Here is a 14,402-nt window from a genome sequence, read left to right as displayed (position 1 = left end):
ATTCCTTGTCCCTCTTGTCGGACATGATCATCTTATACCCAGTAGGAATGAGCATTTAGTTTCTCTGAGAGTTTGTGTGTTGAATCTGAGAAGCTTTCAAATGCAACAACTAAGGCTGGCAAGTGGGCCGGTCCTGGGCCGGTCCCGGGCCTGGACCGGCCCGGGACCGCGGGCCAAACTGCTAAACGGGCCAGGACCGTTTGGTCCGGTTTTAGCGGGCCTGGTCCGGTCTCGTGGGCCGGTCCTATGATTTGGGCCCGTCAGGCCCGGGACCGTTTGGCCCGCCAGGGACCGGGCCCAACGGTTTTTTTTTTAATATATTTTTTTAAAATGCTGGACTGTAAAAAATAGCCGTTGGGCTGTCAAAAATAGTCGTTGGCTATTTATGAAATAGCCATTTAACCCCTCAACTTTGTTTTAATCCCAAACTTTTTATAATTACACTTTTTCCCTATTTTCAACTATAAATACCCCATCATTATTTTATTTTTTCTTACAAAATCATCAATCTATCACAATCTCTCTCTAATTTACTTCTATAATTGCTACTATTGCTTACTTTATTGTTACAATTGGTGAAATAATTGTGAAGTTGGTGAATTAAAATCTTCAACGATAATCAATTTTCAACAAGTTGTTCGTCAATTCGGTAAACTCGTTCCAACTCTTAAGTTTTAATATTATAATTTTGTTTGTTTTATTTACTTTGCTTGATTAATTAAGATGGCTTATTCCTTAAAAAATATGTTTAGTAAAAATAAGGAAAAATCGAAGAGTGGTGAATCTAGTGGCTTATATGTTCCTCCTCCACTTCCCCCGGCTCCCCGACCTAAACATGTTACCCGTCCTACACCTCCTATTCTTGATAGCGATAATAGTTTATTACAATTTACCGAGAGTCAATTTTTCCATAATATTACACCCGGTGAACAATTAAACCATGAATATATAAATGCTCTTTATGGTAATCCAACTATTGATGAAAATGATGATGAAGAAATAGATTTTGATGAAACACAACCGGATGATGATACACACATTAGTCCTGCTCCTGAAGTTAACCCAACTAATAATAATCTAGATGATCCCCCGTCTGACCCTCCTATTAGTGCCCCTACTTTTTCTAGACAACCTCCTAAACGGGCAGAAACATCTCTTGTTTGGCAATTTTTTACTCAACTAAGAGAAAAAAATAGGGCTAAGTGTAAAACTTGTGGCAAAGAGTTAGTTTTTCAATATGTTGGAAGTCAGGGGGGACGGGAAGTTTGACTAGACACATATTGCTACACCCTCAAGATAAAGCTAGATATTTTCGTATGAAAGCTTTGGCTGAGGGGACAAGTGCACCTAGTTAGGCTGACCTTAGTACCGGGTCAAATCAATTTCAACCGGGAATTAACACTGTTACCGGTGGTATTTTATATTATGATCCAAAAAAAGATCGGGAAGAATTGGCAAAAATGGTCATTGTTATGTGTTTACCCTATAGTTTTCCTTCTAACCCCCACTTTGTGTATTGTATTAGAAAAATTTATAATTCTACTTATAAAGGTTTTTCTCGCATAACCGTAAAGAGTGATATTTATAAATATAAACATGAATATGAATAATATTTGCGCTATTTATTTACTCATATAAATTGTCGTCTTGCTATTACAACTGATATTGGTAGAAGTGGTAATGACTGTGATTACCTTACTGTTACCAGTCATTGGATTGATGAGCATTGGATAATGCAAAAGCGCATTATTGCTTATAGAATAATTAATTCACGTCACACAGGGCAGTTTATTTCTAGCACGATTGCGGATATTTGTAGATATTTTTGCATTAGTGATAAAATAATGTCAGTTTCAATGGATAATGCTACTAGTAACACAAATGTTGTAGCCTTGCTTACCACTATACTAAGTCCTGTATTTAGTAACATTTTTCATGTTAGATGTATTTGTCATATTTACCATTTAATTGTGGGTGATGGTATGCGAATTTTAAATGTTGAAATTGAAAAGGTTAAAATGGCTCTTAATTGGCTTTTTTATTCAAACCGTAGAAGTAGACTTAGAGAATATTTTAAAAGATGCGATGAATTTGGCCTAAGAGAAAGAAAGGTTCCTAAACCTTGTCCAACTAGATGGAATTACATGTATGAAAGTTTAGTTATTGCATATGAATATAGAAACCCCATAAACTCAACGTTTAATGCTCATGTAAGTGATGATGATGAGCACCTTACAAATGCGGATTGGGCTAATGTTAAAATGCTTGTAGATTTTTTAGAAAAATTCCATATTGCTACAAATAAATTTTCTGGGCAATATTATCCTACTATTTCTAACTGTTTAGTTTATATTGCAGAACTTGCAAATTTGTTTGATCATTTTTCAGAGGGTGGGGAAATTTATCAACTTGCTATTGATTCCATGAGAAAAAAGTTTAAAAAATATGTTTTTCCTATTCCCCCTATTTATGGTATTGCTGCATTGCTAAATCCTACTATGAAATTAGGAGGTCCTCAATTTTGGTATGAAACTGTTTATAATGGTTTAGCACTTGAAGATGAGGAGTTGTCTAAACTTCCGAACGCAATAGCCTCAACTAAAATAAATGTTCAACTATTTATAATGCTTATCAAGTTGCATTAGATCATGCTAGATCAAATGTTCCAACTCCTTCTTCTTCTAGTTCTCAATCATCTAAAAGAACTGCAGGAGTAAGAGCACTTAGTGCTTGGGCAGGGTTCAGGTATTCTCGAGGTTCTAGTACTAGTGATTTTTCACAACTAAATGAGCTTGAAGTTTATTTGTCACAGGGAATTGAGGAAGTGAATCCCGACGGCTCCTTTAATATTTTGGAATGGTGGAAGGACAAAGAAAAACACTTTCCGATTCTTTCAAGGATGGCCCGAGATATTTTAACTATTCAAGCTTCAACAGTGGCATCAGAGAGCGCTTTCAGTCAAGCAAGACTTCAACTCGGTGATTATAGAGCGTCTATGAGGGAGAGCTTGGAAAAATCAGTACTTTTCAGAGATTGGATCCGTTCGGAAAGAAGAAATTTTCGACTTGCTGAATCACAACCAGAGGTAGACGAAGCTTACGAAGAAATGCTAGCTGAACTTGCGGAGGATGATGCTTCGCCTGGAAGCGGTGATGAGCAAGCTTCATTTCCGCCACCACCAACGGAAATTCCTCCGGACCTTGAAGGATTTATGAAATTTGTAAGAGATACCATGTAAATTAATATGTAACTTGTATTTTGGCACATCTTGATTAGTTTCTTTTTCTTCTCAATGGCGGTATTAGCACCTTGTTGTGCTCATTCCATAGGGGGGAGGAAGACTAAGAAAGATATTGCCATAATTTTTAATGCTATAATAAAAATATAACGAATTGATTTGAATATCTCTTTATAATATTTTTTTTCTTTTATATATCTTAAGCTATATATATATATATATATATATATATAAGCTTATATTTATACTATACTATAGTCTATACTATATATACATCTCATAAGATATATAAGCTATATTCGATATACATATATATATAAGCCTATATATATACTATCGAATACGGCTTATATACTATAGTATAGTATAGTATAGTATATATATACTATATATACAACTTAAGATATATAAACTATATTCGATATACTATATATACATCTTAAGATATACTATATATACTATACTATATATACATACATCTTAAGATATACTATATATACATAGTATACTAGATATATATATATATATATAGTAGATATACATGTATATATAGTATATCTTAAGATGTATATATAGTATATAAATCGAATATAGCTTATATATAGTAAGATGTATATATATATATATATATATATATATATATATATATATATATATATGTGTGTGTGTGTGTGTGTGTGTGTGTGTGTGTGTGTGTGTGTGTGTGTGTGTGTGTGTATATATAGTATATAAATCGAATATATCGAATATATCGAATATAGCTTATATATCTTAAGTTGTATATATAGTATATACTATACTATACTATAATATATATACATCTTACTATATATATTATATATATCTTAAGATGTATACTATCGAATATGACTTATATACTATGTATATATAGTATAGTGTGTGTATATATAAGATGTATATATAGTATAGTGTGTGTGTATATATATATATATATATATATATATCTTAAGATGTATACTATCGAATATGACTTATATACTATGTATATATAGTATAGTGTGTGTATATATATATATATCTTAAGATGTATATATAGTATATAAATCGAATATAGCTTATATATAGTAAGATGTATATATATTATAGTATAGTATAGTATACATATAAGCTTATATTTATACTTTATATATATATATGTATATCGAATATATCGAATATAGCTTATATATCTTAAGTTGTATATATAGTATATACTATACTATACTATAATATATATACATCTTACTATATATATTATATATATCTTAAGATATATACTATCGAATATGACTTATATACTATGTATATATAGTATAGTGTGTGTATATAAAATATACTATATATACATCTTAAGATATACTATATATATATAGTATAGTATAGTAGATCTTAAGATATATATACATCTTAAGATATATAAGCTATATATATATATATATATATCTTAAGATGTATATATAGTATATCTTAAGATGTATACTATCGAATATGACTTATATACTATGTATATATAGTATAGTGTGTGTATATATATATATATCTTAAGATGTATATATAGTATATAAATCGAATATAGCTTATATATCTTAAGATGTATATATAGTATATAAATCGAATATAGCTTATATATATTAAGATGTATATATAGTATAGTATAGTATAGTATATATATATATATATATATATATATATATATATATATATCTTAAGATGTATATATATACTATAATATACTATATATATACTATAATATATATACATAGTTTATAAGTCATATTCGATAGTATACATCTTAAGATATACTATATATACATCTTACTATATATATATATATATATATATATATATAGCTTATATATCTTAAGATGTATATATATCTTAAGATCTACTATACTATACTATATATATATATAGTATATCTTAAGATGTATATATAGTATATTTTAAGATGTATACTATGTATATATAATATAGTATATATATATTTTAAGATGTATATATAGTATATAACTTATATATCTTTATTACTATTTTTTTCCTCTAACTTCTATAAAAAAAAAATTAAAAATACAAAGTTTCTGTTGGGCCCATTTTGGCCCGTTTTGGCCCGAGACCGACCCACTTAATCCGGGACCGTTAGTTCGTAGTCCCGGTCCCGATCCGGTTCCAACAATAAGCCCGCGAAGTCCGGGACCGTTTAGGACCGGACCGTATAGGACCGGCCCACTTAGGACCGGGCCCGCGAAACCCACTTAGGACCGGACCCGGCCCACTTGCCACCCCTAGCAACAACCTTTCAAATGGTGATGGCATCCCTTTCAAATGCAGTAGTCAATGGCAGCTGGGAGTGACTTTGGCTTCTGTCAACTCTTTATTTGCTACAGGACTTTGTCGTGCAATAGCGAGAGGGAATAAGTCAACTGAATCATCACTATTGAGTTCGAATCTTTGGTTATTTCAAATTTGTTACATAAATTTTTGATCTTTCATAGGAAGATATGCCTTTAGAGTTTTGTTTCAACAAGTTCGCAAGCTGTTTCGTCTAATTATTTTTAAATGAGATTTTTATGTTGTGTTGTGACAAAGAACTTTTTAATCCCGTGTTAAAAAATTTTTACTTTTTAATACTGTCTAATATTAGAACTTTTGAAATCAATTAATAATAGAATTTCTTTTCTTGAATATGAAATTCTATTATCATACTAATTCTACTTGGATTAAACACCAGATAACAAAAGTGAAACTTATGTATTTGTATATACTATTGGGATGTTAAATTCAATTAATAATGAAATCTCTTTAAATGCATAATTGAATATGAAATTCCAATGTCGTCGTAATATGACAATTACACCGGATAAAAATGAGAGTCAGATCCTAATTGGACAATTACATCGGATAAAGAGTGAGACTCGGGTTTTTAACGCGACAGCAAACGTAAAAAGAAAAAGAAAATTAGATAAATAAACAAACATAAATACATTTCCTTCTCTGTCCATTTGGCACAGTAACATAACTCACTCTTGCTAGTTTTAATTTTTGCAAGCAATATGACCAACTCATAAATGACTGAATGAGCATCTTTTTTCAAATGAAATGACTTTCATTGTCTATTTTAGGAAAATATTACGTAGGAGTAATAAAATTCAAGAGGAATTTTTGAAAGAATTTACTGAAAAATAAAAAAAGATCAGATATGGCATGAAATAGCAGGTAGAGTCCAAGTTTAGTAGTTGTGTAAATCTTGTACACGCTCTCCGTTTTTTGTTTTTTTTTTTGTTCTTTTTTTTTGCAAAAAAACGACACTCTCCGTTTAGAGTCGTAGAATTTATCTACTTTAGTTTTGGATGGTTTGGACGAAGGGAGAACACAAAAACGTGAAGTGTTAATTGTATTTAATTCCAATCCAATTAGGTCTTTAATCTCCCATCTAGGGAAGGCACTAAAACTTACTCCTACAGTCCTACGCAAGATGTTAATTCCCAAGACAATTAATATTTTTATGAAGTTTAAATTTAGATGTAACTTTTGAACTCTTGGGAGAATTAATCTAAATAGTTGCCTACCCATTCGTTTAAATTAAAAATAGAAGAATTAATCATAATATATGTATAACTGTAATATATTTGTAATCAATGTATAATCAATACATACCAGCTAACAAGGCAAACATTGAATTCGATTGGCTATGTATAAACCCTTTTATATATTTTAATTTCCATTTCAAAGCTCAAACAAATGTGTTCCTAATAAGTAATATGAATGAAATTAGTGTCAAAGGAAATAAGAACCTAGATCTTTTGATCCTTTAATCGAGAAAAATAAAATAACAAACTTAAATAATTTAATATTTTAATCAAGCCAAACTTTTTTATAACAATCTCATTTGTTCTAAAATTTTTTGACTGTTATAGCGAAGTGTTGTTTGGAGAATATATATATATATATATATATATATATATATATATATGCTTTTTTAATGAATGGTTATTATGTATAGATGTTGTTATAGAGAGGTCTGATGGTATAAGTTTTATACTATTATGTATTGTTAAGACTTGGCCATAATCTTACCCGTCCATTCCTGGAAAATGAGATTCTTACGTCTTATCGAAATACATAATGAGGGAATTGATAATTTTTAGGAATTGCCATAGATCCCTGCGTGCAATAAGATCTCCTTATTCTGAGACTTTTCGTCTTTTTAAAAAAAAAAATAATAAGATGATATTTAAACGTGGCTTTGGTTTAGTCTCTGCGATAACAATTTCTAAAAACTCGGGAAAAATATCGTATAGTCTTTTTATGGGGGTAAAAGCATCTTATTCACAAAGATCACACGTCAAAAGGTGTGATGTAGATAGTGACTGCTTTTTTCAAGGTAAGTTTATATAAATTTATCATCTTCTAGCATGACACATTTAAATAATTTTTATTTGTCTGATTAGTAGTTATAAAATGAAATCGGTGTAATTTTAATTTTAGTTTTAGTTTTTTAAATATTCTGAACGATTCTTAATTGGATAAAACTTATGTACGCTTTCTTGATAATATATATCTATACATTTCTATAGAGTATTTGCTTTAATGAAATCCATATTATGGATTAACACATTTTTTAACCAAAATATATGTTGTTTATAATAGTTTACTTTCTGATAGTATTTTAAGTTGGGTATTGGCTAATTGATTTCTTCATAAACTAACAAATATCATTTACGATCGCCTGAAGTGCAGGTAAATTTACTAGTGATACATGGAGTTTGCCCTTTGTTCCCTTTTATTGCATTTGTCCTGTAGTCACTTAAACGGAATAGCACCTAGCTACTTTTGGATGATATCGTTTTTGTTGATTGTCAATAAGTGTTAGTGATTCATGTGAAATTAGCAACCTAAATTAGTTGAAGGCATCTGATTAATAGAACTAGAGAAATAACCCTACAGGCTACAGCTGCATATTGTAAGCAAATGGAAACAGTTTTCATGCCGGTAGGGAGTCTTGTGTCTGTGTTAAAGGTTCAAAAGGCAAAGAATCCAGTTATAAACTACCCACTATCTTTACTCATCTCCCACATCCATTGAAAGTCAGCGAACATAAGATGCACATTAATTTCCATAGAAAGCTTCACCATGCTGCTGCACAACACGCAAGGCCTTGAGACGCTTAACAACTTGTTTCATTGCTGGCCTTTTCTCTTGTTTATATTCTATACACTGCATTCCAAGTTTTGTAATTTTAGATCCATCACGAGGATCAAAGCCTGGATCAGCCTCAAGACTTTGGTGGACAAGTGAACACCCGCGCCTGTACTCTCTTTTTGTAATCCGAGGATGAAAGTCACGAGGATCAAAGTCACGATCAGCCTCAAAACTTTGGTGGACAAGTGAACACCCGCGCTTGTACTCTCTCGCGGCCCACAAACCGACATGTGTGTTTCTAGCGTTTTTCCAATCAACAACTCTTTTGCTCATAAGACTTAGGAGAACAATCCCAAATGCGTAAACATCAGATTTGAGTGACCACTTAACTACAATACATTTTACATAAATGGCCAGTGCCCACAATAAGACAGAGAAGAAAAGGAATTACAAAATGGACTCTCACTGCTCAACAAAGCATTGCATTTGCTATTAGCAGCACTTCAAAGACTACTAGTATAGAGTCAATCCACTAAAAGGAAAAGACATGAAATACAAACGGTTTCAAAAAATTGCATAGCAGACATCTAATAGGAAAACATAATATAGTATTAAATAATACTTTATTTTTAAAACCGAGAAATCCCACAGAGCCAGTAGGTCACCGTTCTAAATTCGGTGGTTAATGGACTCTCCCCTCTATCCTAGGCTCCACTTAAATACCACGCTTTTCCCTACGGCAAGTTTTGAACCCGTGAAGTGCGGCTAACCCATACATCAGGGATAGTTCCAGTTAATATATTTCTATGTGAAACTCAAGAATATATTTGTTCATAATGTTAAGAAAGAAAAGAAACGAGTGTGAAAAATGGTTCATTCTAAACACAAAACTGATGTAAATCATTTGCCTCTTTTGCATTCTCTTTCCTTCCACACTCTTCATTTCAAACATAATGTCAACCTTTGTTACACCAAATATAGTCAACCCGAGAAGAACAACAGCTCCAAGAGGTTTATTGAGAAATGTGCCAAAAATTTCAAAAGAAGCAAAGTCATGGGACACCTCTAAGAGAAAATATTACCTTCAACATCATTTGACAATGAGCATAACGCTAATTTGCTAGTGCATATTTGATGGAAACAAAAGAAGAGACTCAGTTGCATACCGCATTCAGCGACCATTGGATCAATGTAGCCACACGTACCAACCCTGTACTCTTCCTCATTGATTTTAGTTGTCCAAACCCTCTCCAACTAACATACCAAACTCAAACAAAATTGGGGTGAAATTCTGGAGAGATGAAACACAAAATATATATTCAAGTCACTTACGAATTACTGAATACAGCATAACAGAATCTTGACAACCAATATTGATGCGAAGTACACCAAGTAAACGACAAAATTTAGTTACAATATCGTACCTGGTAAACCGCTATGTGAGCTAGATCAAAGTTGCGAAGCATGTATGACGAATTCCCATCATGCAGATAATTAAGCAAGCTAGCTAATGCAAGGGCAGTCTTAACCCTCTGCAGCCATTTGAAGTCATCTGGACAAGCAAAGCAAAATGTTATTGGATTGTTTGTATCAAAGGACTAGAAATGCCTACAGATTCTTTGCTCAAAGGACTCACTATGGCCTTGGTTTGAACCCAAATATAAGCTAGACAAGATGTACTTAACAGCAGAAAATATATAAGGTTGAATCTGCATAAAAGATGAGTAAATGTGAGAGAAGGCACCTCGAATAATGAAGTTATGCAAGGTGTCCTGTGGATTTAGATCATAAACGATACCCAGAGTTCTCCCCTCGCGACAACATCCAATCACTTTCACTAAGTTGAGATTGCCCCTAAACCTTGGAGCTTGCAAAAATTTCAGTTCATCCTACCAGCACAAGCAATCTTTCAGAGTAAGCATAAACTAAGGAAACAATCGGTTAAGGCAAGGAAGCAAAAGCATGAGCGTGCATATACACATAGAGACAAACACCAACCTCTAATCTTGGCAGTCTGTCATAGCTAACATCAAAATGTCGCATTTCACCAACCATAATCTTGACAGCGACATCCTTGGTAGTTTTATCTTGATCGGAACCACCGGACATTTTCCCACGGTAGAGCTTCCCAAACTGGGTGTCTCCGATAAGATCCTCTGGAGAAAAATCACGTGTAATCAAACTCAGGTCCTCCGCTGTGAGATCAAGAAGATTATTCTTCACTGGGCATTCATCCTCCGAGATGGGGCCAAGGAGATGATTCTTAACAGGACATTCGTTTCGTATGCAAGGCAGGTTGAAGCATCCTGTAAAGAAGTGAGAAAGGTCGCACAGCATTATCATCAAGATTCATAGAACTCTGTTAGAAACAACGATACTATATCATCTTAACATGACTTTTGTAATCCTTTATCCTCTTCTGGAAAAAGGTGCAGATGAATACCAAGAAAAAGCTAATTGCAACTCTTAGCCAAAGCAGCTTTCTGTCTCAGGGTTTCATCTATTCCAAAAAGATCCCATATCTGCCTCCATTCCCCACCGAGAGGTGAGAGCAAATAATCAAAGATTTTTAAAGAGAAAATTCAATTCTAAGAAGTCATATCTTCAATCAACATTAAAGAAAAAGATTACGGCCTCCCCGGGAACAAAAAGGAAACTAAACCAAAACACTTAGAAAAGCAAATTTATCAGCGTGATTTTAAAAGTGAAAGGGTTAAAAATATGTGGATTGTAATTTTAGTCCCCGCTATTTATGGCTAAACACGTTTAGAATTTATTTAACTGAAAAGTGCACTTTTAATATCCTTAGCTTGTGAATATTCATAAATCTACCACAAAGTTTAAAACGTTCAACCATTTAATTACCCACGTGTTACGTTCAACCATAGCACTTTTGCTAGAAGTTGATGTTAGATACAAGATACAAATAGATATGTAGGTTACATTTTATTCAGGCAAATTGCTTGTCCTGTCCGGACTACAATGATGGAGCAAATATGTTATATGCCTATAAACATTTCTATCAGGAACTTACTTAGCAAAAGCTCAACTAACGACCTCCAATAACTTCAACCTTTCAAAAGAAAAATAATTCTCCTTTGTTTGAATTCAACTTCTAACAAAATTTATAACTCAATCATCCAAGAGAGGCAGTCGGTTCTGTTAGTCGTCAAAGTCCTTAATTGCAAGAGAGGAAAGTTATATAAAATTCACCTAAGTGAAACAGACAGAAATGAACTCTTGAACGAATTCAATATAAAAAAGCAGTCGCCATGGTTACAAAAGTGATTTTGTTGACGACGCAGCTGATGATGTATAAACACTTGAGGATTTAGTACAGTTATAAGTGTAAGTCATAGTCTGTTCCTGCTCACTCCCCACTGTTTTAGTTTCATAAGTATGTGAAAATGGAGGCTAAAACATATTCAATGGAGGGGGAGAATACGTCGCAACAGGCATTCTTGTAGGGAAGAATAGGTAACTGAACTTCAGAATTAAGAACACGAATTGCTTGCCTAATCGATGGCCTGAGTTTGTTGTCCGGATGAGCACACCAGAGACCGACAACCATTAAACGTTCCATTTCTTTCTCATTAAATATCTTATTCAATCTTGGATCAGTTGCTTCAATTAGTTTTCCAATTCCATAGAGGTTCCAAACCCATTCTACCAATCTCACTTGATCTTCTGCTGCTTTAATATCTATTGATCTTCTTCCACTTGCTATTTCCAATTTCCAATGCTACTATTCCAAAACTGTACACATCTGATTCCTTACTAGCTTTTCCATTCATAACACATTCAGGTGCCATATACCCCACAGTCCCCGCCAGCATTGTTGTTCGAGATCCTTTTTCATGATCAACGAGTCTAGCCAAACCAAAATCGCCTAATTTAGCGTTGAAGTTTGAATCCAACATGACATTACTTGCTTTTACGTCCCTATGGACTACACATTGTTCCCACTCTTCGTGTAGATAGAGCAAACCCGAGGCCAATCCTTGAACAAATTTCCACCTGATTTGCCATACCAACAATGACTTCTCTTTGAAAAGATGTTTATCTAAGCATCCATTAGGCATCAATTCATAAACAAGATGCAGCTGCCCTTTCTCGTAACAGGTGGAGAGTGATACCAAGAAAGAGCTAATTGCAATCCTTAACCAAAGCAGCCCCACGGAAAACACACAATCAAATATAAAAGAAAAATTGAAATTTTTAAACACTAATTGCACTGCCTTTAATTTAGAAGGGAGAAAATAAACAAGGAACTAAAACCATTTAATTTAGGGGAAAAAACAAAAAGAAGGAACTAAAACCAAAACCCTAGAAAAGCAAACATATCGGTATGACCTAAAAAGTAGATAAAATCTCAAATTTAAAGACATAAGCACTATATACAGATCGAAGATACACACCAACAGAGCTCCGGCGAGGCATGATTTGTCTTCCTAATGAGAAGCCGTGAAAGAATAGGGAATATCGGAGACAACTATGCAGATTTTTTGTAATCCTATTAAAATAGGGTTCCTTCCAACGTAGCAGCACTTATTTATTAAAATAAAATAGCGTACGCGTTTTTTTTCCTTTGGTCTAACACAGTTTCAATAACCGATTAATTTTAATACTCTCTCTCTCTTGGTCTAGTGGTGAGCCGTCCGCTTAACCAAGAGGTTGTGAATTCGAGTCACCCAAGAGTAAGATGTCTATCAAAAACAACCTCTTTACCCCATGGTAGGGGCAAGATCTGTGTACAAATTATACTCCCCAAACCCCACTAATAGGATTATACAAATTATACTCCCCAAACTCCACTAATAGGATTATACTGGGTTGTTGTTATTTTTATTGTCTCTCTCTTCTTCCTAACATTTATTAGTTCAGCTTGATTGTTTGATTTTTTTAAATCTAAACTTGAAGAATATTGGACCATGTTTGCATTTTAAATCTAAAACTACAATATATACAAATATCAGGACCATATTCTTTGTAGACTTATACACATATCCTTTTGAACGTAATTTTGAATTTATGTCATTCTAATTTTTACTGCTATACGCGTCCTGATTAAAAAAAAATTATAACAGTCCGCAAGCTAGTAGAAACCACGATCCGTTTGTGTCATTGGAAGAAGATTTCTATAAATGAAATATATACAAAAATCAGGTCCAGAATATTTATAGATTTATACAGATATTCTTTGAACTCAATTATGAATTTCTATCATTCTACTTTACACATCTTTGCTCGTTCTGAAATGAATTTTTTTTTTGCCGGTGCATTGTCTCGTTTTGGCAGCATAGTGTTTTTTATTTTAACGCTTCCATTTTTTTCGCTCGCAGGTTGGGAAAGTTACAACTTGGTTTTGATATCAAACTACCATGGTGCACTTCAAAGATCAGGAAAATTCAAACTAATTGGTGATTTTTCCGCTAATGAGGTTGTCCCTTGACTCTTCGCTTCACTTTTCAGAATGGTCAACGAAGTAGGCATTCAATGTTCTCAAAAATTTCTTGAGCGAGGCTACCAACATGGAGGCCCTTGTTGAAATCATCGACTCATGATAAGACAATAATCCCTTGTTGAAATCATCGACTCATGATAAGATAATAATCCTCTCAATGAACTCATGAGTAGTTTTTCTATATTCCTTCGGTTTCAATTTATGTGACCCTATTTTCTTTTTAATCTATTTTAAAAATTTATATTTTTTAAATTTAGACAAATTTAATTTAAATTTTTAATTTTACGCGTAATTGAATTTTTTTTTTATAACCACACATATGCTATGTTTAAAATGATAAATTTCTAAAATCTATCTTTTTCTTTCTTAAATTCTACGTTTAGAGTCGCATAAATGAAAGGAAGGGAGTAATTGAAGACATCAAGTTTGCCCTTTGTTTAATTGCTACTCATACCAAATTTAATTGCTAATCCTAATATAATCATTTAAATGCGTCTTACACCAAATTTGACAGGATGTATTCAGTATGCCCTTTGTTTCCCTTTTTTGAAGTTGTCCTGT

The 14,402-nt window shown here is 32.9% G+C and overlaps 1 protein-coding gene and 1 pseudogene across 3 annotated transcripts; both read right to left on the bottom strand.

The window, feature by feature from the left end:
* Positions 1-8,135: 8,135 nt before the first annotated feature.
* LOC107781371 (putative serine/threonine-protein kinase PBL15) lies at positions 8,136-12,953 on the bottom strand. Of its 3 annotated transcripts, none has more exons than XR_001646998.2 (6): positions 12,796-12,953; positions 10,376-10,683; positions 10,122-10,266; positions 9,802-9,929; positions 9,544-9,668; positions 8,136-8,714 (listed from the first exon to the last, which is right to left on the bottom strand). XR_001646998.2 is itself a non-coding variant. In XM_016602063.2 (5 exons), the coding sequence occupies exons 1-5, from the start codon at positions 12,815-12,817 to the stop codon at positions 9,609-9,611; spliced, it is 663 nt and encodes a 220-aa protein (XP_016457549.2). In that variant the 5' UTR covers positions 12,818-12,953; the 3' UTR covers positions 8,136-9,608. The 3 variants fall into 3 exon arrangements, 1 of the variants encoding a protein (XP_016457549.2); XR_001646997.2 differs by having other exon boundaries at positions 8,627-8,766; XM_016602063.2 differs by having other exon boundaries at positions 8,136-9,668.
* On the bottom strand, positions 11,607-12,719 carry LOC142173295 (L-type lectin-domain containing receptor kinase IX.1-like; annotated as a pseudogene).
* Positions 12,954-14,402: the final 1,449 nt, after the last annotated feature.

The sequence above is a fragment of the Nicotiana tabacum genome, chromosome 19 (genome assembly GCF_000715075.1).
Source record: "Nicotiana tabacum cultivar K326 chromosome 19, ASM71507v2, whole genome shotgun sequence".
NCBI lineage: Eukaryota > Viridiplantae > Streptophyta > Magnoliopsida > Solanales > Solanaceae > Nicotiana > Nicotiana tabacum.
This window is presented reverse-complemented; position numbering and strand designations above follow the sequence as displayed.